Source organism: Triturus cristatus, chromosome 2_1 (assembly GCF_964204655.1).
Source record: "Triturus cristatus chromosome 2_1, aTriCri1.1, whole genome shotgun sequence".
Taxonomy (NCBI): Eukaryota; Metazoa; Chordata; class Amphibia; order Caudata; family Salamandridae; genus Triturus; species Triturus cristatus.
In genome coordinates this window covers 1,193,218,666-1,193,246,538 of record NC_140581.1, presented here as the reverse complement: position 1 = coordinate 1,193,246,538, position 27,873 = coordinate 1,193,218,666, and the positions used below count along the sequence as shown (strand labels likewise).

The 27,873-nt window shown below is 45.1% G+C and overlaps 1 protein-coding gene across 4 annotated transcripts in view; it reads right to left on the bottom strand.

Annotated features, from left to right (window-relative positions):
• HOOK3 (hook microtubule tethering protein 3) overlaps positions 1-27,873 on the bottom strand; it is a 1,476,018-nt gene that overhangs the window by 1,339,063 nt on the left and 109,082 nt on the right. For all 4 annotated transcript variants that reach the window (XM_085636641.1, XM_085636638.1, XM_085636639.1 and 1 more), the window contains exon 2: positions 13,351-13,436. Coding sequence is in view for 3 of the 4 variants with exons in the window: in XM_085636638.1 (XP_085492764.1) it covers positions 13,351-13,436 (86 nt within the window). In the remaining variant the exon portion in view is untranslated. The remainder of the gene's footprint in view (positions 1-13,350; positions 13,437-27,873) is intronic.

Here is a 27,873-nt window from a genome sequence, read left to right as displayed (position 1 = left end):
TCCCAAGACTCTTCTGCTGGTGGACACTGGAAATTTGCGGTTCTTCAAGCAAGGGCCTACAACAAGACTGCTTGGGTGTGAAGATTCATGTGGCATTTTCGTCCCTGTGCTTTTCCAAAGCTCTGCAACTCTCTGGCTGTGCATTCTCCGAGTCACCACAGACTCATTCTGCATCCCAGGCAGAAGGAATCTCCCTTGGAGAACAAGAGTAACTTCCCTGCATCCGCAAGCATTTCTACGACGACGACCGGTTTGTTGACCCTGTTGTCCCACGGACATCGCCTGGCTCTGCAACACAAGTGGTGGGTTGTTGGTTCTCCAGAGGCCTGACCAGTCTTCCCAGCAACTTGGGTGGCTGTAATCCCTCTTCAGCCGACGTAAACCGCCTCCCTGAGCGCCACATCTATTTTTAGTTACCACGGCTTGTTGCCTTTCCTCACGAAAGATCTTCAAGTTCCAAGAAGCCCCAGCATCCAGCACTAAAATGATGGCTGTTCCCAGGGACTATGACAAGGCGGGATGTCTGGCGTTAGATCTACGTCAGGCATTTGACTCCATAACGTGGGAGTACATGTTTGCAGCCCTGTTGCGTTTTGGTCTCCCACAAGATTTTTGGAGTTGGATACACCTACTCTATGTTGAACCTACTGCAAGGGCACGTACTAGGCGGTATATATCCCCGGAATACGCGGTACAAAGAGGTACTAGGCAGGGGTGCCCACTTTCCCCTCTCCTGTTTGTGCTGGCGTTAGAACCGCTGGCCATAGCTTTGAGGCGGTCGTCTGGAGATTTGGGAATTCCCATACAGGATAATACACACCTTGTCTCGATATACGCAGACAATATCCGCGACTTGGAGAATGAGGCGAGCCCGCTCCCTGTCGTCTTCTTCGCCTTTGAGACAATATCGGGGCTGGCGATTAATGCAGGAAAGTCTCATGCCTTTTATTTCCAAGAGGGTCTTCGTCCAGACATAATCCGATTCAGCACCTACCAGATTCCTGTGGCACTAGACACATTTAAGTTCTTAGGCATTAACGTGTACAGGGCTCCTTTAGACCAACTAGAAGGTAATTTAATGAAGGCCATAGCTTCGCTGCGCCCGAGCATTTCCTTCTGGACCTCCCTGCCACTGTCCGTGATGGGAAGGATAGCCATCTCCAAGATGGTGATGCTCCCCCGGCTATTGTACTTCTTTGTTAATCTGCCCCTGGCCACATTTCGCACTGTAGACACACTCTTGTTGGAACTCATATGGGGCGGAGACAGGCGCAGAGTAAGTCTCAAGAAACTGCAGTTGGCATCAAACTGAGGAGGGCTGGGTGTCCCCGATTCCCGAGCATATTATTATGCCGCCCAATTACAATGGCGGTCTTTCTGGACGGCAGGCATGAACTTACAAGAAATAAACTATAACACACAAGAGCTGGACAGGGGTACATTACATAGTATGCTGCTCCCAGGGGCGAAACCGCCCTTTGACGGCCCACCGCTGTTAAAAGCGGCACTGCAATGTTGGAAAAAGGCCCTACAGTACACGTCGACCGCGATTCCCTACACATCTAATGTCCCACTACTAGGGCTGCCAGTCATGGGTGGTAGGATTACAATGGCTAGGATACAGGATTGGATAGATGCGGGAGTAGCAGAGGTGGGTTCATTCTTCGGGGATGGTGTGCTCCTAGATCATGATACATTCATGAGGAACACTGTGGCTCCTGAACGCCTTTTACTTGTTACATGCAATGACAGCGCATTACATCAAGACGACATGGGCAGCCCAGCATTGCGAGCCTCCACAACATGACCTGGTCCATCTACTTTATTACATGGGGAGGGGTGGCCACCTAGTGAAGTGGCTATATACCGGCATCCGAATGCAGGCCTCCATCTGCCTTACGGACCTCCGTGGGAAAGGGGCAGAAACTACAGACATGGTAATCACAGATAAGGCGTGGGAAAGCATTTTGGAACACCCCAAATGGTTCTCCCGAAATGCCAAGCTCAAGTTTATACAGTATATGGTTCTCCATAGAGCGTATTTAACCCCGAAGCGGATAGCCTGTATGTTCCCGGAGGCCCAGAGCTACTGCCCGAGGTGTAGGGAGGAGGAGGCTGGATTTGTTCATATGCTATGGGCTTGCCCACACCTTAAGGAAAATTGAGGACACATTCGTAATATGCTGGGAGAAATTACACATCTCACAATGACAGACAACATATTGGAGGGCCTCTTGGGTCTACGCGAGCGCACCAAAGCCCAGAAGGTCCACCTGCGTTTCCTAGATCTAAAGCGAATATTGGCGATTAGAGCAATTACAATGAGGTGGAAATCCCCTAGGAGCCCCCACTACATTTATGGAAAGAGGAGGTAATCAGGTGGGGCAGCGCGGAAAGCGCGGCACTCCGGTAAGAAGAGGCGAGGGGGTTGAGAAAACGTCCCATCTCCATGGACTGGGACATCATGTTAGAAGACCTTACACAATTGGATATCCCACTTTCATCTCTTGATCCACTCTCCTGATTCAGTCCACCATTCAACACGTAGCCAGCGACAGTTAAGGTAGGCTATGAGGGAAGGCCCATGGTACACCAGAGGTATAGGTTGGAATCCATGATTTCTCAAGGATATGACGTGGAATAGATGGGAGGCACACGGACAGACCAGGAAGGGGGGGGGGGGGGGGGGAGTTAACTTTGTTTAGGGAATAAAAGTACAAATACAAGCCAAGATACATTGGAGACGTTAATAATTCATATGTATGATTCAACATGTTACATTCATTGCATTATAACTTCCATGCTATGTAAATAATAGATACGAGGATTGAAGTAAGTATATTTACTTATGGAGAAAGACAAGTCAATATTACACCTAAAATGAAAAATGCCATAAATATTTGTTATAATGTAATGTACCCTGAATAATGGCTCAGTAAAGTTTGTTAAAAAAAAAAATCCTGCCTGCATCACGGGCCTTCTTCTCCTGTGTGCTGTTGAGGCTTCCCTGTGACTTCCTGGCCTGCTGCCAGAGAGACCTTGAGGGGGCTCCATTGACTCCTGCTGGTCTTCATGCATGCTGAGGGCTGGCCCTGACTCACCCTTGCTGGGTTATTCCACAGACCTTGCTGGTCTGCAACACCTCATCTTCTCCCACAAACTGTTTGCGCATGCCAAAGCTTGTTGGTGGTCCTGCCAACCATTCAGCTTCCTACACTCGTTAACCGGCGTTTAACAGCTCATGGACGGCTCCTGTGCTCCTGCATCATCACCTGGGCTCCACAGCTGCTGCATTCATCCTCACCATGCTACAGCAAGATCTTCCAACCAGGGCTGGTATCGTGCTCCTGTGCCTCCTTGTCACCTCCAGGTGGTTTGGACTTTGTCTGCTCTGCTTTCAGGTTCTTCTCATCCGGATTCCACTTCTTGAGTCCACCGCACCGGCTTGGTCCCCGAGACGCTGTAGCTGCTGATTTGACACAAACATCCATTGGAGTCTACGGATGTTTCCGACTCCACTTCACCCCTATGCATCTGGGCTCTCTGGTGTAGGTATCCTGTGGTATCCCCAGGTGGGGTGGGTCCCCAACATTTCTTGATCCAAATGACTCCTCCAGGGCACTTTGGGAAGGGTCCAAGAACAGTAAAATTACAACTGCGACTTACCCAGTACTATGCGTTGGACGTTTGACATGGAGTAACCAATCTGTACCTGGGCACCTTGTGGTCCCTGGCTACTAACCTTGGGTGGTTTCGCGTTTCCCCTGGGGTTCTCTATCCTTGGGTACTAGTCCCAGTTTTGTACTTACCTCACATTCTATTTGTTGGAAACCGGGCAACCGGGTTAGCAGTCACCAGGTTCCCAGCACAATGGTAGCTTGGCTCGAGCGGTTGGGGGTCAGGCACCGTGTTAAGCGTACGTCACACCCTCACAATAACCATGCGTTCATCCGTTCCAAAAACGACACTACACCGTAAAAATTATGGAAGTCAAGATGAAAATATATATGTCTTTATCTTATTTTCTCTTAGTTGCAGGCTTCACATCATAAATACAATACAATAGGATTTTCCTTCAAAAGAGCAGGTCAAATAAACAATACTACTTCGAGGTTTCAACAAATAGGTTCAGGTCATAGTTAAGCAAGGAATAAATAGATGTGCAATAAATACAGCCGGCAAATAAATACAGTCAGACAATAAATACAGTGCAATAATAAATTAGTGGAAGACAATAAATAAAGCACCTTCAATAAATGAGGTAAAGCAATCAATGACAATTACAGATCAGATCAGATCACTTTCATGAGGTCACTTGGTCTTACTTTGCTCATACCCAGCTTGTGGTCATTTGGATGGCATGGGGGTGTCCCACCTAGATTGGTCAAGGCTGGGGCTTAAACTGAGGCAGAACAAGGGTAACCTAAAGATCTGGCCCTCCAAACTACACAGCCCTTTATGGAGGTCACTGTACCAGTCTCAGTTCACCCCTGGCACTCCCAGGCTGGTCCTAACACCCCTCTAACCCCTAGGTTGGTCTTTAGGGCTCCACGGGGCCTCAGACGCCCCCTCTACCACTTACTGTCCCTTCTTCGACGATCGGCTCCGCTCGGCGCCGTGTCGACGCCGTGAGGCGGCTCCGGATCGATGTCGCTGGGCGGCCTCGACTCGATGTCGCGGGGCGGCCTCGACTCGATGTCGCTGGGCGGTCTTGACTCGATGTCGCCTTCCGGCGTCGCAGGGACACGGTCTCCCCGCTTCCGGGTGTCTCCGGAGTGCGATCTCCACTCCCGACCTCCGGCGCGCTTCACCTCAGTTTCCGGCGACTCCGGTGGGCGGACTTCACTCCCCCGTCGACGCCTCACCTCGACCTCAGGTGACTCCCTACTCGACCTCCGGCGCCTCTCCACGACCTCCGTCGGCGCCCTCACTCGACCTCTGGTGACTCCCTACTCGACCTCCGGAGCCTCTCCACGACCTCCGTCGGCGCCCTCACTCGACCTCTGGTGACTCCGGGTACGACGTCTGCTTTCTGTCAGCGCCGCTTCTCTACCTCAGGCCCCAGGTCTCCAGGCTTCTCGACGTCAGGACTTCAGGAGGACACCGCTGAACAGGTCAGGAGCTTGCTGTTCTTCCTCTTTAAGGCCTGTTCCAAATGTTCAGATCCTTAAGATGGTTCTTCTGGTCTTGGTCCCACACAGGGCTTTAGGCTGGGCTTGGTCAGTAGGGACTAGCATCAAGGGTGGGTTTCTGGACCCCACTCCAAGCACTGTTTTCCACCCCTGCTGCCTTACTCCGACCTCCTTCTATCTCTGTCCTCTCTCCTCTCCAGTAAGATGCCAACTGCCTCTCTAAGATGGCCTCCCAACATTCTAAAACTGCCTCCCACTATCCCAGGATTCTAGAATGTTCCAGAAGGTTCTAGAAACCTCCAGTGAGTTCTGGTTATGTCACAGGTGACAATGGGTGGCCACCATTTTGTGTCTCAGGCCCTCAGACAGAAGTTCCAGGGGTAGGGAAAATGGCTCCCTGACCCTGCATCAACACTAACAAGTCTGGTGGTTCCCAAAAAGGAAAAATTATAACAGGGTTTGAGGCAGAAGTGGGACAAAATAAATAATGATGAGGAGGGACCACCCAAAGGGCTGACAGGTCTAACACGCGTCCCCCCCAGCTGAAAGTGAGGAGAGCTACCCAACCCCTTGGGAGTTCTCATCACTAAGGCGGAAATACCTTGAGAGACCGTCTGCATTGGCGTGGTCCACTCCAGGCCGATGTTCCACCTGAAAGTCCATTCCCTTTAGGGAGATAGACCACCTTAGCAACTTGGGATTCTCCCCCTTCATCTGCATCAGCCACCGAAGGGGTCTGTGGTCGGTCTGAACTAGGAAGTGCGAGCCAAACAGGTATGGCCGCAACTTCTTCAGAGCCCATACCACTGCAAAGGCTTCACGCTCTATTGCACTCCACTTCTGTTCCCTGGGAAGTAGTCTACGGGATAGGAAGACCACGGGTTGATCCAGACCCTCTTCATTGAGTTGCGATAACACTGCCCCAATGCCATGTTCCGATGCATCCGTCTGGACAATGAACTACTTGGAAAAGTCTGGGGCCCTTAAGACCGGGGCCTCGCACATGGCTTGCTTCAGTTTCACAAAGGCCTGCTGACAAGCCTCCGTCCAGACTACCCGTCGAGGTTGCTTCTTGGACGTAAGCTCCGTGAGGGGGGCCACAATGGTACCATACCCCTTCACGAAGCGGCGGTAATATCCGGTGAGGCCCAGAAAAGCTCGGACCTCAGTCTGAGTCTTGGGGGGTTCCCAGGCCATGATGGCCTCGATTTTCGCCTGGAGGGGTTGCACCGCTCCCCTACCCACCAAGTGTCCAAGGTACACTACCGACCCCTGCCCGATCTGGCATTTACTGGCCTTAATCGTTAACCCAGCTTGCTTCAGGGCCTGGAGAACAGTTTGCAGGTGACGCAAGTGATCCTCCCAGCTGTTACTGAAGACGGCAATGTCGTCCAGATAAGCAGCAGAGAAACTCTCCATTCCGGCGAGGATCTGGTTCACCAGACGCTGAAACGTGGCAGGTTCGTTCTTGAGCCCAAAGGGCATCACGCAGAACTGGTAGTGGCCCTTGGGCGTGGAGAAGGCTGACCTTTCCTTAGCTCCATTAGTCAGAGAGATCTGCCAGTACCCGGAAGTAAGGTCAAAGGTACTTAGATATTGGGCAGCTCCCAGCCGGTCAATCAGTTCATCCGCCCTCGGAATCGGATGAGCATCAGTCTTGGTTACTGAGTTCAGTCCCCGGTAGTCCACACAGAACCTCAGTTCCGGTTGGGCACCCGGTGGTACAGCTTTTGGTACTAACACCACCGGACTGGACCAGGGGCTGCTGGAAGGTTCAATCACTCCTAGCTCCAGCATCTTAGTGACTTCACTGTGAATGCTGGCCTTCACCTTGTCTGTCATCCGGTAGATCTTTGACTTCACAGGTGGGCTGTCTCCTGTGTCCACGTCATGGACGCACAGGTGAGTCCTACCCGGGACAAGGGAGAACAACGAAGAGTACTGCCCCAGGACCTGGTGGCAGTCCTCCTGCTGTTCAGGAGTTAGGGACGGGGAGAGAATCACTCCCTCCACCAACCCATCCTTCTCTTGAGACGCAAATAAGTCGGGGAGAGGCTCGCTTTCCACGTCCTCTGCTCCGTCAGTCACCATCAGCAATATGACTTCGGGCCTCTCATGGTGGGGTTTGAGGCGGTTGGCATGCAGCACCCGTAGGGGCTGGCGAGGGGTCTTCAGATCCACCAAGTAGGTAGCCTTACCCTTCTTCTCCACCACCTTAAAGGGTCCTGACCAGCGATCCTGGAGGGCGCTAAGCTCTCCTGGTTCGATCACCCACACCTTCTGGCCAGGCTCCAATTCCACCGGATGAGCATTGTGGTCGTACCACGCCTTCATCACTGCTTGGCTGGCTTCCAAGTTGTCAGAAGCTTGCTTCCACAACTTAGCCATTTGGCTCCGGAAGGCCAGCATGTAGCTCACCACGTCCTGGGGAAGCTTTCTGGGAGTTCTTTCCCATCCGTCTCTCACCAGGCCGAGAGGTCCACGCACAGGGTGCCCATACAAAAGCTCGAAGGGGCTGAAGCCCACTCCCTTCTGTGGCACTTCCCTGTAAGAAAACAATAGACAGGGTAGGAGGACGTCCCATTTCCTCCGCAGGCTTTCAGGCAGACTTCTGATCATGCCTTTCAAGGTTTTATTGAACCTCTCCACCAGACCATTGGTCTGGGGATGGTAAGGAGTGGTGAACCGGTAGGTCACTCCACACTCCTTCCACATGGCCCACATGTATGCTGACATGAAGTTGGTCCCCCTGTCAGACACAACTTCCTTGGGAAAACCCACTCGGGTAAAGATTCCCATCAGGGCCCTAGCCACAACAGGTGCAGTAATGGTCCTCAGAGGTATAGCCTCTGGGTACCGTGTGGCATGATCCACCAGAACCAGGATAAACCTGTGACCAGCTGTAGTAGGCAGATCTAACGGACCCACAATGTCGATGCCCACCCTTTCAAAGGGGGTGCTAACGACAGGAAGTGGTTCCAGGGGAGCTTTCAGCTTCACCCCGGTTTTCCCACTGGCTTGACAAGACACACACGTCCGGCAGTAGGTGTCGGACGACACTTTCATTTGAGGCCAATAAAAGTGTGGGACAAGCCGGGCAAAGGTCTTGTCTTGCCGCAGGTGTCCTGCCAAGGGGATTTCATGAGCCAATTCCAGAAGGAAGGCTCGGTAACGTTGAGGGACAACCAAGGCCCGTGACGATCCGTGCATGAGTGCCTTGGGTTCACTGTAGAGGAGGCCATCCTCCCAGTAAATGTGGTAGTTCCCCTCAACGTTACCTGCTGCCTGGGCTTCGGCCTGTCGCCTCAGTCCCTCAAGGGTAGGACACTCCCTCTGGCCCTTGCAGAATTCCTCCCTGGTCGGCCCTCCCTCCACGTGCCACTCGGGATGGGTAGGTTCTCCAGGTTGGTAACATCCCCCTCCACGGACTCCTGGTCCACCACCTCCGGTGGCCTATCCGTCACACGGGGCGCGGATGCCGAGGCAGGCTCCTCCTGCCTTCGGTTCTTCCCTTGGTTGGCAGCCGGCGGTGCCTTTGTTACAGGCTCCCGCCTAAACGAACTCCCCCTCCGGGTAGTCGCAGACCTGGTGCTGACACAGGCCCAGTCAGGTGTACCCAGCATCTCAGCATGAGTCCGGTATTCCACCTCCTTCCAAGCATTATGCTCCATGTCATTCCCCAGCAGACAATCGACTGGCACAGCAGGGCTTACGGCAACTCGAAGTGACCCTGCAACCCCTTCCCATTCAAATGGAACCTCGGCCACCGGATAGTGGCCCATTCTGCCGTCAGCCATCGCGGCAGGGTGGAGTACATGGGGAATCACCTGCTCTGGAGACACCAGTTGGCTACGTACCATAGTCATACTGGCTCCTGTGTCTCTCAGAGCCTCCCCTCTTTGGCCATTGATGGTGACCCATTGCCCATACTTTGTGGTATTTGCGGGCACCTGGATCTTAGGAACCATCTCACGTTCTCCCAGGGACACTAAAGTGACACCCGCCCACTCCCTTCCCTTACCTAAGGGCATCTCCTCCCCGAGCACTACACTAGCTACTCCGGGGGCCTTTCCTCCGATGGGAGGGGGTGGTCTTTTCGGGCACTTCACATCTTCCTTATAGTGTCCGACACCACCGCACTCGTAGCAATGGACAACCCTTGGCTGCTGACTCTGGCCAGGATTAGGGTTTCTGGGTGGGTTAGCCCTAGGGGTGAATCCTGTTCCCTTCCCTTGGGAACTATTTTGGGGGCCTTTAGAGAACTCAGTTTTCTTTTCCCCTCCCTCTTTCTTCTGGGGGGCGCCCTGTCCGGTCTTTTGAGAGTCCCCTCCAGTCCCCCTTGTGGACACCCGGGTACTAGCCCAAATGTCCGCCTCCTCAGCAAGCTTCCGGGGATTGGTCAGCTTGCTATCCACCAGGTGTTGACGCAGTTAAGGGAAACATTTTTCGAGCAGGTGTTCCTTCAACATCAAATCAAACAACCCCTCGTAGTCCCTCACCTCACTGCCCTGTATCCAACCCTCCAATGCCTTCTTTGCATAGTCCAGGAAATCCACCCAATTCTGTGTGCCCAGTTTGTGGCTACCCCGGAACTTCTGTCTATACTTCTCGGGTGTTAGTCCAAACTTCCTCACGAGCGCCACTTTCATGGTGGGGTAGTGGGTCTGCTCATCCTGCTCCAGGGCCAATAATGTATCCCTACCAGCTGGAGGCATGTATTTATACAATCCCCCTCCCCAATACTTCTCTGGAACCCCATGGACTCTTAATGAGATCTCATGGGCCGCTAGCCACTTGGCGATATCATCACCCACACTATAGCTAGCTACTATGTCTTTTGGCAAATAGGGTTTGGATTCCCTGGTGATTTCTCTTTCTTCGCTGCCACCACTAGGAACAGGGTGTGCCCCGACCCGTAGGATCTGGAGATCTATCTCCCTGAGCCTCAACTCGTAAGCCATCCTCCGTTCCTCCTTTTCGTTCTCCAGCTTCGCCAAATCCCATGTGAGCTGTCTTTTCTCCCTCCGGTCAGTGAATTCTGCTTCTAATAAGCCGTTGCTAGAGACACTGCTCCCCTTCCTTGAAAGTGTTCTGGGCCCTGCTACTAGGTTCCCCACCTCAGGTTGGTACAAACCAGCCTCCTCGCTGTCAGGCTCTCCATCCCTGTCCTCCTTCTCAACCTTACTTTCTCGTCGTGCCTCCCCCCAAGCTGGTCTGGAGTTCACCCTTCTTTGCACCTTGGGGACAAAACACCCCCTCTTGCTCATAAAACTCCCTGAGTTGGGCCACAGTATAAGTTTCCACATCCTCCAATACAAACTCCATTTTGCCCACTCGGGATAGAAGACAGTTGCTTACAGAAGCTATGCAGGGGGGTACCTTTTGTAATACCTCCTCCCACCACCAGAAGTAAATTTGGAAAAAACAAAACTCAAAATTAGGAAGTCCGCTTGGAGAAAACTCCCGGTGTAGGCCTATGGACTACCCACAGTTATTGTCGAGTGGACGCAAGCACAGCTCTATCCCACCACTGAACACCAATTTTATGTTGGAAACCGGGCAACCGGGTTAGCAGTCAACAGGTTCCCAGCACAATGGTAGCTTGGCTCGAGCGGTTGGGGGTCAGGCACCGTGTTAAGCGTACGTCACACCCTCACAATAACCATGCGTTCATCCGTTCCAAAAACGACACTACACCGTAAAAATTATGGAAGTCAAGATGAAAATATATATGTCTTTATCTTATTTTCTCTTAGTTGCAGGCTTCACATCATAAATACAATACAATAGGATTTTCCTTCAAAAGAGCAGGTCAAATAAACAATACTACTTCGAGGTTTCAACAAATAGGTTCAGGTCATAGTTAAGCAAGGAATAAATAGATGTGCAATAAATACAGACGGCAAATAAATACAGTCAGACAATAAATACAGTGCAAGAATAAATTAGTGGAAGACAATAAATAAAGCACCTTCAATAAATGAGGTAAAGCAATCAATGACAATTACAGATCAGATCACTTTCATGAGGTCACTTGGTCTTACTTTGCTCATACCCAGCTTGTGGTCATTTGGATGGCATGGGGGTGTCCCACCTAGATTGGTCAAGGCTGGGGCTTAAACTGAGGCAGAACAAGGGTAACCTAAAGATCTGGCCCTCCAAACTACACAGCCCTTTATGGAGGTCACTGTACCAGTCTCAGTTCACCCCTGGCACTCCCAGGCTGGTCCTAACACCCCTCTAACCCCTAGGATGGTCTTTAGGGCTCCACGGGGCCTCAGACGCCCCCTCTACCACTTACTGTCCCTTCTTCGACGATCGGCTCCGCTCGGCGCCGTGTCGACGCCGTGAGGCGGCTCCGGATCGATGTCGCTGGGCGGCCTCGACTCGATGTCGCCTTCCGGCGTCGCAGGGACACGGTCTCCCCGCTTCCGGGTGTCTCCGGAGTGCGATCTCCACTCCCGACCTCCGGCGCGCTTCACCTCAGTTTCCGGCGACTCCGGTGGGCGGACTTCACTCCCCCGTCGACGTCTCACCTTGACCTCAGGTGACTCCCTACTCGACCTCCGGCGCCTCTCCACGACCTCCGTCGGCGCCCTCACTCGACCTCTGGTGACTCCCTACTCGACCTCCGGTGCCTCTCCACGACCTCCGTCGGCGCCCTCACTCGACCTCTGGTGACTCCGGGTACGACGTCTGCTTTCTGTCAGCGCCGCTTCTCTACCTCAGGCCCCAGGTCTCCAGGCTTCTCGACGTCAGGACTTCAGGAGGACACCACTGAACAGGTCAGGAGCTTGCTGTTCTTCCTCTTTAAGGCCTGTTCCAAATGTTCAGATCCTTAAGATGGTTCTTCTGGTCTTGGTCCCACACAGGGCTTTAGGCTGGGCTTGGTCAGTAGGGACTAGCATCAAGGGTGGGTTTCTGGACCCCACTCCAAGCACTGTTTTCCACCCCTGCTGCCTTACTCCAACCTCCTATCTCTGTCCTCTCTCCTCTCCAGTCAGATGCCAACTGCCTCTCTAAGATGGCCTCCCAATATTCTAAAACTGCCTCCCACTATCCCAGGATTCTAGAATGTTCCAGAAGGTTCTAGAAACCTCCAGTGAGTTCTGGTTATGTCACAGGTGACAATGGGTGGCCACCATTTTGTGTCTCAGGCCCTCAGACAGAAGTTCCAGGGGTAGGGAAAATGGCTCCCTGACCCTGCATCAACACTAACAAGTCTGGTGGTTCCCAAAAAGGAAAAATTATAACAGGGTTTGAGGCAGAAGTGGGACAAAATAAATAATGATGAGGAGGGACCACCCAAAGGGCTGACAGGTCTACCACTATTATTTTGTTATATGGTTTGGTCCCCCGGTAGGGCAGTATGTGTTTTTCAATGCTACTTACCTCTTTCCAAAGTTTTTCTTTTGTGCAGTTGATATCTCCAGGTAGGAGATATACCAAGTTAATGTCTAGTGTGTACAAATAAATACCAAGCATTTTTATACTCACCTGGTGTAGTTCGTTCTTGTGTGAAAAGCTTACTGACTGACTATAATGGTACATCCCCTTGCTTTACACCCCTACTGAATACGCCTTAGCTGCTCTCCACAGCTACCCCAGAGAGATCTGGTTTCCAGGTACCTAAACACTACTACTAAGGGTTGCATGGACTAGGTGCACAGTGGCTCATCATAGGTGGACACTATATACTGAGCTAGCCTCCTACACTGCTCAGGAAACATCTTTCGGATCCAGTCCGATGCCCGCAAAGTTACAAGATAAGGAATCTGCGGCTAGAAGTCTCCATCAGATACAAGAACTTCAGTCACTTTTCTGATATTGTTAATTTCTGCATATTAAATCCACCAGCATGCAAATACAATTCAGACATTAGGATTCAATCTACAAAGTAATTAACAAGGAACAATCCAATTTTAATCAACACAGGTCACAAAGGAAACTACCTCTGTAGTACACCAGCAGAGGACAGGGTAAACAAGAACTGAATGCACCGACTTTGTCACAAAGCAATGTTTTGGGACAATGTCTGGGTAAGTCACATGCTCCCAAATGCTGGCAAATGGAACAAAGTCACAAAGGTATAGTATTTTCTCATTTATGTGGAGGAAGCCCTGGATATCAAAACAAACCCTTAAATTCCTCCTGTGTACCTGTTGTTCAATACGTTTTTTACTATTTATTTGGAAATAAAACAGACTATTATACTTACATCTTTTGAAGAACCTGGGCCATGACAACCCCACTCGTTAAATCTTCTATTGTCTTGCACGGTGACTCAATGTTAAATGTTTGAATCTGGTAAAAGGGAAAATAAATAATCATATGATTGTTTTCTAACCTCATTTTTTAGCGACTAATTTACAAGCCCTGAATTTTACTTAAAAACAAAAAGCTAGATTTGAAAACAAAAACACCTGTGTTGAAATCTAAATATCAATACAACAAATGAGAACATGTCAATGCCTTTGCCACTAATATGCCCAAAAAATATCATCTATGGGAATATGGTTCCAGATTTCCTTTATGCAAGTAAAAATATCTGTTTTCAATTACTCTTGAAAGAGAATTGCCCCTTACAAATCACTGGATATGTGTACGAGTTTGTTGTCATTATTGCTACAGTATTAATTGACAAGAATAACCTCATAAGGGAGCCAACTTTCTTTAAAATAATTTTCTAAATTTTTTACAATGTTTATTATTAAACGTGTAGACAGTCTATATTCTTTCTTTGCAAACTCATGAAAACATTTAAAGGAACTAGCCAATATAATTGATGCACATCATCCTGTCCTGAAAATCTCTTCCCAAAAAACTTTAATCGCTCCACTTTAATATCCAAACAACTTTTTCAGCATATGAAATATACATATAAATTGCTACAAAGAATATATTGGTAATTACTAAGACACAGGGAAATTCCTATGGAAATATAACAAGAGTTGGAAATCTAAAGTAGTTAATTGAGACTTGGCTTTGTTCACAAAATATTTCAGCACGCGGTGAGAACGCTAAACTTGAAAATCAGATTAATAAATATTCTAATCTACAGAGTAGATGTGACTTAGAAAGGTGGAAAATATGCAAGATATAGTCATATTTTCCCCAAGTTTGATACCCTTGTGGAGATGGTGAGTGGGCAAAGGAAAAGGAGTGAACACCCACTAAGTCGTAATTTTATGAGGATAAATTAACATCAAACTATTCCTCACACATACTTGCAAATGTAAACATATAGCTGAATAGACCAGGGTGAGGTTTTGTGAGGTAAAGGATGAAATGTATATTAAACACACGTTTTAGGAAAACTTCAAAAGGAAAATTATTTTCTATAAGGGGAAAAAGTACATGAGAAGCCCTCACTCTACATCTGTAGATATTCTATAATACACTAAACTTGTAGGCCAGAAACTTTGCAAACCTTGGAAATTCTCCACATCTTTAATCTCCACATGTCAAAGGCATATACCTACCCCTAGGAGAAATTCCACGTTTGTAATTTATAAGTCGCGTCCTCTACATGTAAATGTCATAAATTCAAGCTAGCATGAACATGAATGAAAGATGTACAAGCAAATCTCATTATTTTATTGAAACGTTAGTTAAAACAGTGTAAAATGTCAACATAAAGTGACAATAAACAAGGGTTTTATTTCACATGCACGAAATTTCTTTAGGAAAAGTACATATTCCCCGGGTTCTGATTAACTGGTGTGAAGGAGCAATGCCTACTGCAATTTAGTTTAAAAGGCTACCCTTATTGTCTGAAGACAGAATACTTAAACAGTATACAAGAATTGCAAGGCACTAAACCAGACTGAGCAAGAAGGACGACAGAAGGCTTTTGGGGGAAGGGGGGGGGGGTGGGGTTGCACATCCATAAGAGAGGACACTTTTTTGGTTGTTTAAAAATGTGATTATTTTGCTTATGTTGGGAAGGGCTTTATTCAGAAGTGTTTTGGAAAGCTGGGCCCCAAAACATTTCAATCGAAGAACTCTTCAGAAGGAAGGATTTTTGAATTCTAGAATGATCTGGATAAAATTGTATTTATCGTGTGATGTTATTATTTTATAATACATGAGATTCTGTAATCCCTGTATGTAGCGTCTTCCCCAGCCCTGGAGCATTCAACTAGATTACCCCACACACAGGAGCTGCAGTTGAACATGTTGTTATTCTCCAACATCTATTCATGCTCTACTTATTATGTCATACTTCCCAGAACCACACTGATACCTCCCCCGCATATCACATGGTTCCTGTTCAGAGTCCGCCCAGAACCACACAGGTCCTAGTGTGTATGGCATCAAAATACTATACTGTATAGACGGAGCGAGCCCGGCGCCAGACAAGATGGCCGCCTGACCTCGGATATCCGCATCGCGATGGGAGCAGCCGTGGCGTTTTTCGCCGTTCCAGCACAAATTTCTCATGGAAACGGTCCATTTCTAAAATCGGAAGTCCCCCGAGTGGATTTCCTTTACCAAAATGCCTGTTTTTATCTATTTGGCTAATTAATTTCTCTGAACTCCTGCAGCATTTTCACGGCTGCCATTTTGTTTTTGCCAAGCAATGAACTCTTTCCAATCTCTCCTCAAGCACGATGTTTTTTCCATCACTCGATCTTCAACATTATGCTGCACCTAATATTTTAGGGTCATTTCCTTTCCAATTGGTCCAGATGTGATTTTATTGTTTCTGAACAATATTCTTTGCACGCCTACGCTCTGCGTTATAGACTCTTCTGACCTCAATGAAGTTACTTTCTTCCTTTGCCTTTTGGGCAGGGCTAAGAAGTTACTTTTCACTAATTAAGAGATCCACTGCCCACAGTCCTGTCTCAGACTCACCTCATACAATTTCTTCGTCTCACGATACCAGTAAAATAGCGCAATCTGGATCCTCCAAAGCGATGATTTCGCCAACATCTGCAATCAAATCGCTGACTCCAACCTCTGCCAACAAACGCCTCAAACAGGACCCTCCTTCTCCACCAAAGACTGTCTCTCCAGTCTCTTTGGACATGGTTCTTGAGGAAATTCGCTCTCTGCGCCCATTCATTGAGGAAACTAACTCTCTTGCAAGTGTTGGACTCTAAATGGGCATCTATGGAATCCCGCATGACCATAGTGGAAAAACATGTCGATGACCTACAGTCTTTTCCTATTAAAGTGTCTGCCTTGGAGAGGGAGGTCCTTACACTGAGAAAATCAGCCAAAGACCTAAATGCAATAACCTTCGTTTATATGGTCTTCCCGAAGGATTGGAGGGTAATGACCCCGTCAACTTCTTCAATAATTTTTTGATAAAATTTCTCGACCTCCCTCCATCTACAAACTTGAATATTCAACGAGCTCACGGGCCGGGTCACCGCCTGTCTTGGTCATCTGCTCCTTCGAAACCACGAGGTGTCATTTTTCTATTTTTGCAATTTACAGACTTGTTGCTAGTCTTAAATGCAGCTTAACACAAAAAACAACTTGCTTGGTTAGGCTCTAAATTATTTATATCACAGGATGTCTCCTCAGCAACAGCCAAGCGACTGAAAGAATTCCTTGATCTTTGTCCAGCCTTACACACCCTTTAAGCACGCTATGGACTATTTCATCCGTGTTTGTTTAAGGTTACTTTCCAAAATAACATTTCAACTTTTGATGATCCGGCAGATCTGAAGAAATGTATTCACCTGCACTCCACCACGTCTATGGAAACTTCTGGTCCTTCTTCCTCATCGTCTTCCAGGCCTTGACTTACTCTTTTTCTTTTCTTGATGCTATGTTTTGAATCGTCTTAACTTAACTTGTTTCTTTTTACAGGTTCCTGTTAGCATTTGTCTTATCACTTGTTCTTCTTATTTTTCATTCTTCTTCCCCTATTTTTCTGTAGGTGTTCTTTTTGGCATATCTCTGTGTTTGTTTCCTACTTGTTCTTATGATTCCCCGTTGTGGTGCCACCTCCCCGGTTCGTGGTGTCATCTTTCTCCTTCGTGTCACCACTCGTCATATATATTTCTTCTTGTGTCCCCTCAGAAGGTATGTATTGCAATCGTCTTTTATTCATTTGTATCCCCGTTTTGGACTAATTGATATGTACTGTCTTCTCTTAATGTTCCTTCAGTTATCCTTTTCCTTCTCCCTCCTTTTCCCCTTCTTTCTACAACTCTCTTCTTTTTCTTTATCCTGTTTCTTTTCTTGTTTTTCCTCTTTATTCTCTTTTCTACAACTTTCTCCTTTTTCTTTATTGTTTCACTCTCCTATGGCTTTTATCGTTGATCGGGTTTCTTCAATTGTTTCTCATTGTAACATTGTTGTTGGATCTATTGCTCTATATTTACTGACTATTCTCAAATTTAAGATCGATTATCACATTGTAAATGTAAATGTGTATGTACTTGTATAGCGCACTGCCACCCCCAACGGGGGTATCCTGGCGCTTTTACTCATACCGCTGTGGAACCCTTCCTGGCCTTTCCCTGTGAAATGTCCACTCCTGGGCAACCCCATGGTGAAGCCAGGCATCCCAGTGCTGCTGGGGCCGTTGTGGAGATTAAGCAAGCTATTGCCCAGAGTTGCAGCGTGGGACCCATGATTAGAATAGGCACCGAGGCGAGACATTGTATGCTTAATGAATGCTTATGTTACTTCCTTCCAGTCAAATTCAGAGTTACTACATGGAATATTAAGGGATTAGGTAACTCCATTAAAAGATGACAAGTGTTGTCCCATTTAGCTAAGTTAAAATCGGACGTTGCTCTACTCCAAGAATCTCATTTGTCTGATGCTGAAGCTTCTAAGTTAAAAAAATGTTGGGTGGGCAATATTTTTTCTTCTCCGGCTTTAGGTAAGAAAAACGGTGTTTTGATTCTCTGTCATAAAAAATTTCATGTTTCAGTTGTTCATCAAGAATCTGAATGATGGTCATTGGATTATTGTTAAATTACTTATAGATAAAATACCGTTAGTTTTCTTTAATGTTTATGGTCCAGTTTCCGTTGATAAAACATTCTAGTCACAAATCTCTGATAAATTACTTTCGTTTGACGATGACTATATTGTTTTTGGTGGTGACTGTAATCAAATTCATGACCCCATTTTGGATAGACACTCCAGTAAAATTTATAAACACTAAAATGCATTCACAATTCACCTCTACCATATGTCGAAAATCCCTAGTCGATATTTGGAGACTTTGTCACCCAGATCTTCGAGAATACAGCTACTTTTCACCCCCACACCATTAACAATCCCGTACTGACTATCTCTTTTTGAGTAAATCTTTGGCTCAACATGTCCTCCACTCTGAGATAGGTTCTATTTTAATATCAGACCATGCCCCAGTTTTTGTTGATTTTGATTTAATACCTTTTGTCCCATGTGCTGGTGGATGGCGTTTTAATAATTCATTACTTGTGGATCAAAATTTCTCTGGCCAATTCAGCTCTTTTGCTTCTGAATTTTTTGCTATTAATACAACTCTGGAGTCCTCTCCCACCATGATTTGGGATTCTTTCAAAGCGGCCGCGAGAGACTTCATAATCAATTTTGTTTCTCAAAAGAAAAACGTTTTTGAAAAACAATCGACTCAAAAGCACACTAAAATTCAAAAATTAGAATACGCTTATTATCACTCCAACACTGCGTCGTCTTTAAAAGATCTTATTGATGCTAAGCTTACTCTTAATAATTATCCACAGAAGCTGCTTCTTCCTTTCTTTGGAAAAGTAGTTCTCGCTATTACGGGGGTCACAATAAAATGGGGAAGCTAATTACTTTAAAAAAAGATGGGATAGAACTAGAATAGAATCTTTGCAAAACTCTGCTGGGACTACACTTTTTAAAGACAAAGATATACGAAACAAATCTGTCTCCTTTTATAAAAATCTTTATACTCCTGAGACTCAACCACTTCAATCAGATCTATCCTCTTATTTCCAATCTATTAACTCTCCTCCTTCTCAACATATTGATTTTGATTAATTAGAAACTGATATCACTTTGGCAGAAATTTCCCACGCTGTTTCGGTATTACGACGGGGCAAAACCCCTGGACCTGACGGATTTACTGTTGAGTTCTATGAACACTTTTCTAAGCTTCTTCTTCCAAATCTTCTTCTTTTATTTAACTTCTTTAGTACAAACAGTTTCTTCCTAGGGCACTTTTCAGGAAGCCATGATTTGTTTAATCCCAAAAGACAATAAGGACCCCTCTTTATGTTAAGATTATCGTCCCATTTCTTTAGTTAATACAGACTATAAGATCTTTGCAAAAATGTTGCCATTGCGCATTGACCCTATTCTACCGGAGCTCATTGGGCCAGAACAATCCGGCTTTGTAAAAGGTTGACCATCTGTAAAAGCATTTGACAGGATTGGTTAGGAATTTATGTTTCATGCTTTAAAATGGATAGGTTTTTTCTCCCAAATCGATTTCCTTTTTTTCTTTATTATATTCTGGTCCTAACGCTTCTATTTTCGCCAATGGTAATACCTCGGATTATTTTTCTCTCTCTGGAGGGGTACGTCAGGGATGTCCCCTATTACATTTATTGTTTGTAGTGGCATTAGAACCTTTTTAAACTAAAATTAGACAGGATACTCTGATCACGGGTTTCCAACTAGGCCCACATCAAGTTATAATGTCTGTTTACATGGATAATATCTTTTTATACTGTTCCAATCCGGATACTTCTCTTCCCTCTTTTCTCCATTAGGTTGATACTTTTACTCGGTTATCAGGATACCGCCTCAATCGGGATAAATGTGAAGTTTTGCCTCTAAAATGTTTTATGTCTTAAGCACTATTTCCTTCAAACTGGATTTATCTGGCAACCCTCCAAGATAAAATACTTGGGTCTATTGTTTTCCCTGGACTATTTCGGAGACTTTAAAATTAAATTTGAATCACATTATCAAAACACTAAATGACACAATTACTAGATGGTATCCTCTTTTTCCTTCATGGTGGGGTAGATTAGATTCGATTAGGATGATGCTTCCCACCCTGATTCTATACACTCTCTCTATGATTCCTGTGCACATTCCGAGATATTATTTCAAGAAAATTGATTCGCTTCTACTAAGGTTTCTTTGGAAAAACAAACCCTCTCGAATAGCTTTATCTTCTCTAAAAAAAGATACAACTTAATGGGGGCCTTAAATTCCCTGACTTTAAATCCTATCACTATGCCTTTCCTCTAAAACAAGCCTCCCCTTGGCTCTCCTCTGATCTCTCTACACATCTCCTGGTGTGGTTAGCTATAGAAAAATCTCTCGCCTCCCCTTTGACCTTCAAGAAACTCTTGCATTCATTACGAACATCTCCTCTTTGCGCTCTTCCGTTATTTCTCATACTCGTAAACTTTTAGCTCCTATCCTACCATCTTCTTATCCTTCCTTCACCTCGCTATCTCAACCCATTTGGCACAATAAATTACTACGTATCAAAAATCGTACTTTTTACTGGAAATCCTGGAGATCCATGGGTTTGATATGGATTTCTCAACTCTTGATCAATAATGAACGCTTATCTTTTGCTGATCTCCAGTCTAAATTTTCTCTTCCTAACTCTTTTAAAACACAATATAATCTTCTACTTCCTTCTCTTAATCAATATCTCCTTACACTCCCCCTTACTATCCCCATTCTTCCTATGACATGTTCCAAAATATCTCCCTTATTGGCTACTTCCCCCTCTGCGTCTTCTATTTACAAGTGTTTATTATTGCCTTCAGAACGGCACAAATCAAAGACTGAGTTGGCGTGGAAAAAAGATTTAACACAGTACAGGCCTACCTCTGTGTGGGATAAATTGTGGCTAAAGATTCACAAGACCTCAAGAGCAGCTAATACTACCCAAATCCTTTATTTTGTTTATCAACGCCTACTATACTCCCCTGCAGCAATAGCTTCTTCCTCTTCTAATACTCCATCTGCCTGCTGGTCCTGTCCCTGTTCAAATGCTGATTTAAAACATATGCTATTTGATTGCCCTAATATCTATAAATTCTGGCAATTAGTCTGGCCCCAAATTAATAAGATTTTTAGAGTTAATGTTCCCTTTTCTTTACCTACTATTTGCTTAGGTTCACGGTCAGCTCATTAGCCTCAATCGCCATCAAACTTTAAGTTGTTAGACTTATTATTAGCTATAGCCTTACATTTAATAACTTCAAACTGGAAACATGCGGATAAAGTTACTTTTAAAGCCCTTGGAATGCCATATGTTTCCACCACAGACTTGACACCAATTAGGTCATCCCTATCTATCTAGCAATTAAAATGGATTTGTTATGGCTCCCACTTACCACGTATCTATCCTGGTCCGCATCTAATGTTACTGTTGTAAATACATCAGATAATGTCCGTAAACCGCCGTAAAAATGCCTTAACTTTTTCTTAAAAATGTAAGATGTTACTGTTTTAGGCCGACGGAATTATATTACAATATTTTATCATTGAATATTTGATTTGCATACACTGTTTAGTCTTGTAGTTTTCTCTCACTCTTTGTACTGTAATAATATATTATTTCTCCCCTCCCCCTTATTTTTCTCCCTCTTACGCATAGAATGTTTATTGTAACCATTGCATTTCCTAGCTCTTTATATAATCTTAATGTTAACTATGACCTATTTTGCTTATCATACTGTTGTGCTTTTTCCTCTGGTTTTAAATAAACTCAAACTTTTAAAAAAATACTATACTGTATATTTACATGTCTCCAATTTCTTTATAATGGACAACTTGTGACGCACCAGGTGCGCGATTATAAAGAAAAGGCTTAAAAACTCGACTATTATAAGTTAGAACAGTCGAGTTCTGATGTCACAATGCCTGCTGCCAGCAGCCGAGATGAGAGGTGAAGCAGGTCAGGGAGCATAACTGAAGCAGCTGTTAAAAACACCGGAAACAGAACTTGCTTTTTCTCTCTTAGCACTATTTTTTAGCTTACAATGAAAAGCCGAGAGAACATGATTATTTTTTGCACCTCCTTAGAGAAAAGCTAAAATCTTTCTACACATTATTACAGATTCCAAGCTAGTGCAATTTTTTTTTCTTTTTCAAACTAACTTGTATTGAACTGTTTTTAATATGTTTGCAACAAATAACTAACAGTTTTTTGATGTGTTTAGTTTTGCACTAGAGGTTTTATTTTTATTCTTCAGGTTTGCAAATGTGCTCACTCTTTCATATAAAAGAGCTACGCACAAACGTTTTAAGTGGCTTTTGGGGAAAACGTGATGGTGTGGCCATGTATTATATGGGATAAAGTACCCCCAGCCGTACATGATAAGGATATTGCAAGTCACCTCGGAGTTCCATAACCTTATCAAGAAACTCGTTACTCCGAATGGTTATGAAATAGCCTTATAGCCCGCCATAGCGGGCTATACCGGCTATTAAAGGCCCGCTGCAGCATTAAAGGCACGAGCCGAATGCGAGGGACTTTAACAAGGCAGTGGGACTTTAATAGCTGGTATAGCCCTGCTACAAAGGGCTTTAAGGCTAAAATAGAACATTCTGCCACTAGAGGGCAGAATGTTCTAACAAATTAAACAAAGGCTTGAGGGACCGCGAGGGGATTAAAATCCCCTCAGGCTCCCTGAAGCCTTTGGCCACAGCCACAAAAAAGCATTGTAATGTAGCCGCTCCGGGATTAGAACAGCCATTTTAAACCCAGAGCACTCCATTGTTTTCAATGGAGCTTCCAACATTCCAATGTTCTAATATAGCCTTATAGCCCGCCGTAGCGGGCTATACCGGCTATTAAAGGCCCGCTGCAGCTTTAAAGGCCCGAGCCGAAGGCGAGGGACTTTAACAAAAGCAGCGGGACTTTAATAGCGGTATAGCCCTGCTACGAAGGGCTATAAGGCTATTAGAACATTCTGCCACTAGAGGGCAGAATGTTCTAAAAAATTCAACAAAGGCTTCTTGAAGCTCAAGGGGATTTAAATCCCCTCGAGCTTCGAGAGGCTTTTGTAAAACATTGGAATGTTGCTCTGCGGGCCTTTACCGGCCCGTAGAAGCATGGAGCACTCCATTGTCTACAATGGAGTTCTCCACATTCCAATGTTCTAATATTCCTTATATAATTTATCATTCAATCTGGATGCAGCACTTGTACAAAAATGCTTGCTCCTGATCGATAAATTAACCTCTACCGCACATTCTAAGGATTCTGCAAGTCACCAAGGAAATTTTTAACTTTTAATTTCCTTTTAAAATATGAAAATAAAGTATTTCGTTCTGTATAATACAAGGGCAATCGCTTCCCCTTGCCTCTAAAAGTTAAACATTTACTCGCATTTTTTTAAATAGATATTAAAATGCTTATATTGTTTTGCAGCAAATTATAAGTTGCCTATTGGTGCGTTAAATTAAACACTACATAAATCTCTATTTTACATATCCTTAACCATACTGTCCCACTTACCCCTCTGTCCGGTGCTCTGACACCCTTTTTTATTCCAACCACCTCTCTTGTCCATTTGCTTTTATTCCCTTCCCCACGAGGGCCTGGTAAGCCCACCACACCCTACTATGGGGTCTCTTGCTAGCACAGATGTGCAGAGCATCCCTCGCACACATTAATTTCAGCTTACTGTTCCAAAATGTACATCAACCATCTTGGAACAGTGAATTAACAATAAAATAAAAGCAAGATCGGCCCTGGTGGATGCGTACACACCACCAACAACCTAGCAATGACTTTTGTTGTACTTTTACAATACCATTCTAGGATGGCTGCCGATGTGCGTACATGAATAAGCGACGATCTTCTTTTGTTTTTTGTCAGAGTATAACAAAAATCATTCCAGGAAGATACTCTGTGCATCTACATGCATGCTCGGAAACCTGCTGCCATTCTGGACAGGTTTATAAAACTTCTTGACAAAAAACATTCCACGATGGCTGCCTTGCATGTGCATATCTGGGACTAATCATTAAATAGTTTTGGCCATAATGCACTGCAAAGCAGGCACGCACTGGCAAAGCCAAAGGATCTTCACCCACACACTTAAGGGGGGGGGGGGGTTCTGCCTCTAGTGGATGTGCTGCTTCATTATATAAATTCGGACTCTTCAGGAGTGCGCAATGAAAATGCACATGAATTTTCAACAGACCATTGCCGGGTTGATGGATTTAGCAATGTGTTTTCCAGTCAGAATGCATATATGTCGTTATCAAGAAATAAAGCATGTACCAGTTGCTCCGAGGGCCTTCACTCATGCTGCCTATTCACTAGCCAATCCTTTTACACTTGCGTACTCAAAAAGGTCACAACAGTAAAAGGATGTCCTACATTCTGAGAACAACACTGACCATTGTGCACTGGCAATTATTCATCCAGCTACAGGTCTGCTGCAACTTTATCCATTGTTTAAAGAATTTGGCACAATGGAGAATGTTCCCACATTCTCTAGCATTACAGGAGATTGCTGTGGCCATGACAACCAAGTCAGGCTATGGTTTTTCCCAGGATACAATTCTAGTACAAAAATAAATGCGTGCCGCGAGCTTTCACTCTCAAATTTAATCCTTCCATTTGGCCAACAAAATCAAAAACTGCAACTGGAAAAGTCTATAATAAATCTGTTGAACGAAAAGAAAAGTAAAGTAAACATTTGAAACGAAGCACTGAAGACAAATAACAGAAACAAGCATCTGCCTTGCAATAGGTCTTGCATTTACGAGAGTTTGAGCTACTGGCATTGTAAATGACAATGCATTTATGTGTTGTTTTTAAAACAGATAAATAAAAGGCATGGTCATTTACAATACCAATAGCTAAACTCTCCCAAATGCGAGACCTATTGCTTTTCAAATGCGTTAGGGCGCCCGTGCTATAAAGATGATAAAAACGTTAGGACAGAGCGTGTCCTGCCTGTAACAGCAGGCAGGACAAAGCTATTTGAGAAAATAGTGCTCGGAGGCTGTAAGTAAAGCCTACCAAGTAACAACACACGTCGCCATGGGAGGTTACAAAATGAGACAGGGCAGTACTAAGGAGGGACTACTAAGCCTACTGACCAATGAACAGCCACAGATTACAGTGGACAATGACAAGCCGATGAAAAATATGGGCGGAGCTTCAAGTCACTACCTGGATACAGCATGCGGCGCATGCACTGCCCTGGCAAGACTTAAATGTTTAATGCTTTTTCTATCAATCCTTCACTGAATTTTAGGGCAATGGGAGTCCACAGTTTTTAAAACTGTAGAGAAATGCAGTATAGGATTTTAATTTCTGCTTTTTAAGCAAAGAATAAATAAGAAAATAAAAGATCGGCGGGAGTTTGTCATCACAGGCACAGAAAATAAGTTACCCGTCTGTCCTAATTTTAGGGCACAATCAACCCCACTAAGTTGTTCAACAAAGCAATACAATGTAGGGAGAGATAACATTATTTATTTCCATGACTAGACTTACCAGTACTGCCGAAACCTGATTGTTTACAATATTTTTTTTAATGTTGGGACACCAGTTATACATTAAATACTTGCAGGCAGGATAAGAAAACAGGGCGCATGTTTGGTACTTCGTTCGCACTTGTCATCCAACTTATGAGTATCCCCTCAATCCTCAATTATTTAAAGAACCCTGACTTGCGATGTTAACTCAACTTGGTCGGAACGATGGTGCTAGAAAGATCAGTGTTGTGGAGGGAGGTTGCATAAGACATTGAGTAAATATATTACAAGTTGTATTGTGCAGTTCCAAAGTCGACTTCACAGAAACAAATCCAGCAATAATTTCACCTTTGGCGACCACCACTGGCAGGTAAAGCTCATTTTATAAAGCTATGTTTTAGAGTTAGTTCACTCTCCTAGAACGCTTTCAAATATCGGATGAGGAGGGACTGTCTGGAGAGAGGTAGGGTGATTACTCGTGGCTATCACACGTGGTGACTGACTGCTATCCGGCCTAGGGGTGGAGGATGGTTGATTGAGGAATGAATAATGCTTGCTGCTCAAAACAGATTTAATGTCAAAAGTGGCAAAACACATCGGTTCCAGCTGCTTTTCTTGACTTCTCTGCTAAGAGTCAATCTTGGCTCCTACTAGCATAGGCGCTGGAAGTATTGGTGCGGGGGTTCTGCAAATAAAAAAAATCGTGTTCAGGTTCTAAACATGAAAGCGCAATAAAGATGCGTTTTCATCTTGACTCATTTCCTGTGCATTCAAAGATCAAGGTCCTATGTAAAGCTATGTATGCTATCAAATTGCTGCTTATTCTTTTACCAAGGAGATTGGCGTTTCATTTTCTGAAAATTGAGTCTTTAGTAAACAGTACTATGCCACAATCTTGCTGGGATACAGGCAGTATGAATAGATAGGATGTAGAATGTCAATTTTTAAAAAGCAACTACATTTAAATATTTGCAAATAAACTGCAATAATATTTCAAAAATGTATCTGCAATTAGGAAAGCACAAATTAAAACAAAATTGTAATTCTGAAGTGGGATGGAACAAAGGTTTTAATAAGAGCAAAATAAATCTAGATACTTTACTTGGTGATGGGCAAATGATACATATTGGCTAAAACCTACATTCTACATGTTAACTTTTGTGGACTATACAGTTTGATCAGTAAACTGCATGGCTGTGCAAATTTAGTGGCCCTTTCAATGGGAAATGTGCGGTCTGTGAATGACAGTGGGCTGCCACATCCTCCTTAAGAAATATATTTGCAACAATGTGCTCCGAAATGCACCACTGTCTAAATATTACACCTGTACCCCTCTTCTGGTTAATCGGCGTGGTTCATTTGTTACACGTATTCTTTGTTTGACGCTTGGATTTTCACAATCAATCTGACCTCATTGACGTCAGCAACCTCACTCTGAGAATCGTTCCAGCACCACTGCCTGTTAGAAACCTAGGTGCTGGGAAAATAAATGTGTTGTTGCCACTGTAATTAACATGGTCATTTTTTGCCTGGCATCTATTTTATGTGAAACTTTATCTTATTGTGTCGGGTTTTACAGAATTTTATCTTGAATAAATATTTTAAGTAACCAAAAAAATAAGCAGGACTTCCTTACATGATTGTAAATTGCGGTACAGAAAATAAAAGTAATTACTGACTTTGCAAGCAAGGGAGTAGGAAGAAAATTAAAATATATCACACTTTAAACCAAAGCTCTTACGGCACCAAGGAAGCGAAGCAAGTCATCACAACCAATGGTATAACATTAGCACCGTAGCCCCGAGGGGTGGGAGGGATAGAGCACTAGGAGGCCCCCTCAGCACAGAACACTGACTGGGTCGGAGACAAAAGAGGTAGGTGGGGGGGGCTCTATGTACGTTGCAGGGGGGCCCTTCACGTTTCGTTATGCCACTGAGCGGAACCCTCCCCAGAAGAGCGTACTTGTCTCTTCCATTCAAGCATCTACCCATTCATTCTTCCATCCACCTGCTGATATCCACCATTTCACTTTACAATCGTTGTCCATTCAATCTTTAATCCATCATTGGGTCCGTCACCATTACGTCCAGCCATCAATATCCAAAACTATCCATCCATCTTCAAACCTATCCATCAATCCAGTCATCCACCCTTTTACTTACCTATCCTTCCTTCAACCCATCCATCCATCCCTCCATCCATCAACCCATCCATACATCCGTCCACCAACCCTTCCTTCAACCCATCCATCCACCAGCCCTTCCTTCAACCCATCCATCCACCAGCCCTTCCTTCAACCCATCCATCCATCCACCAACCC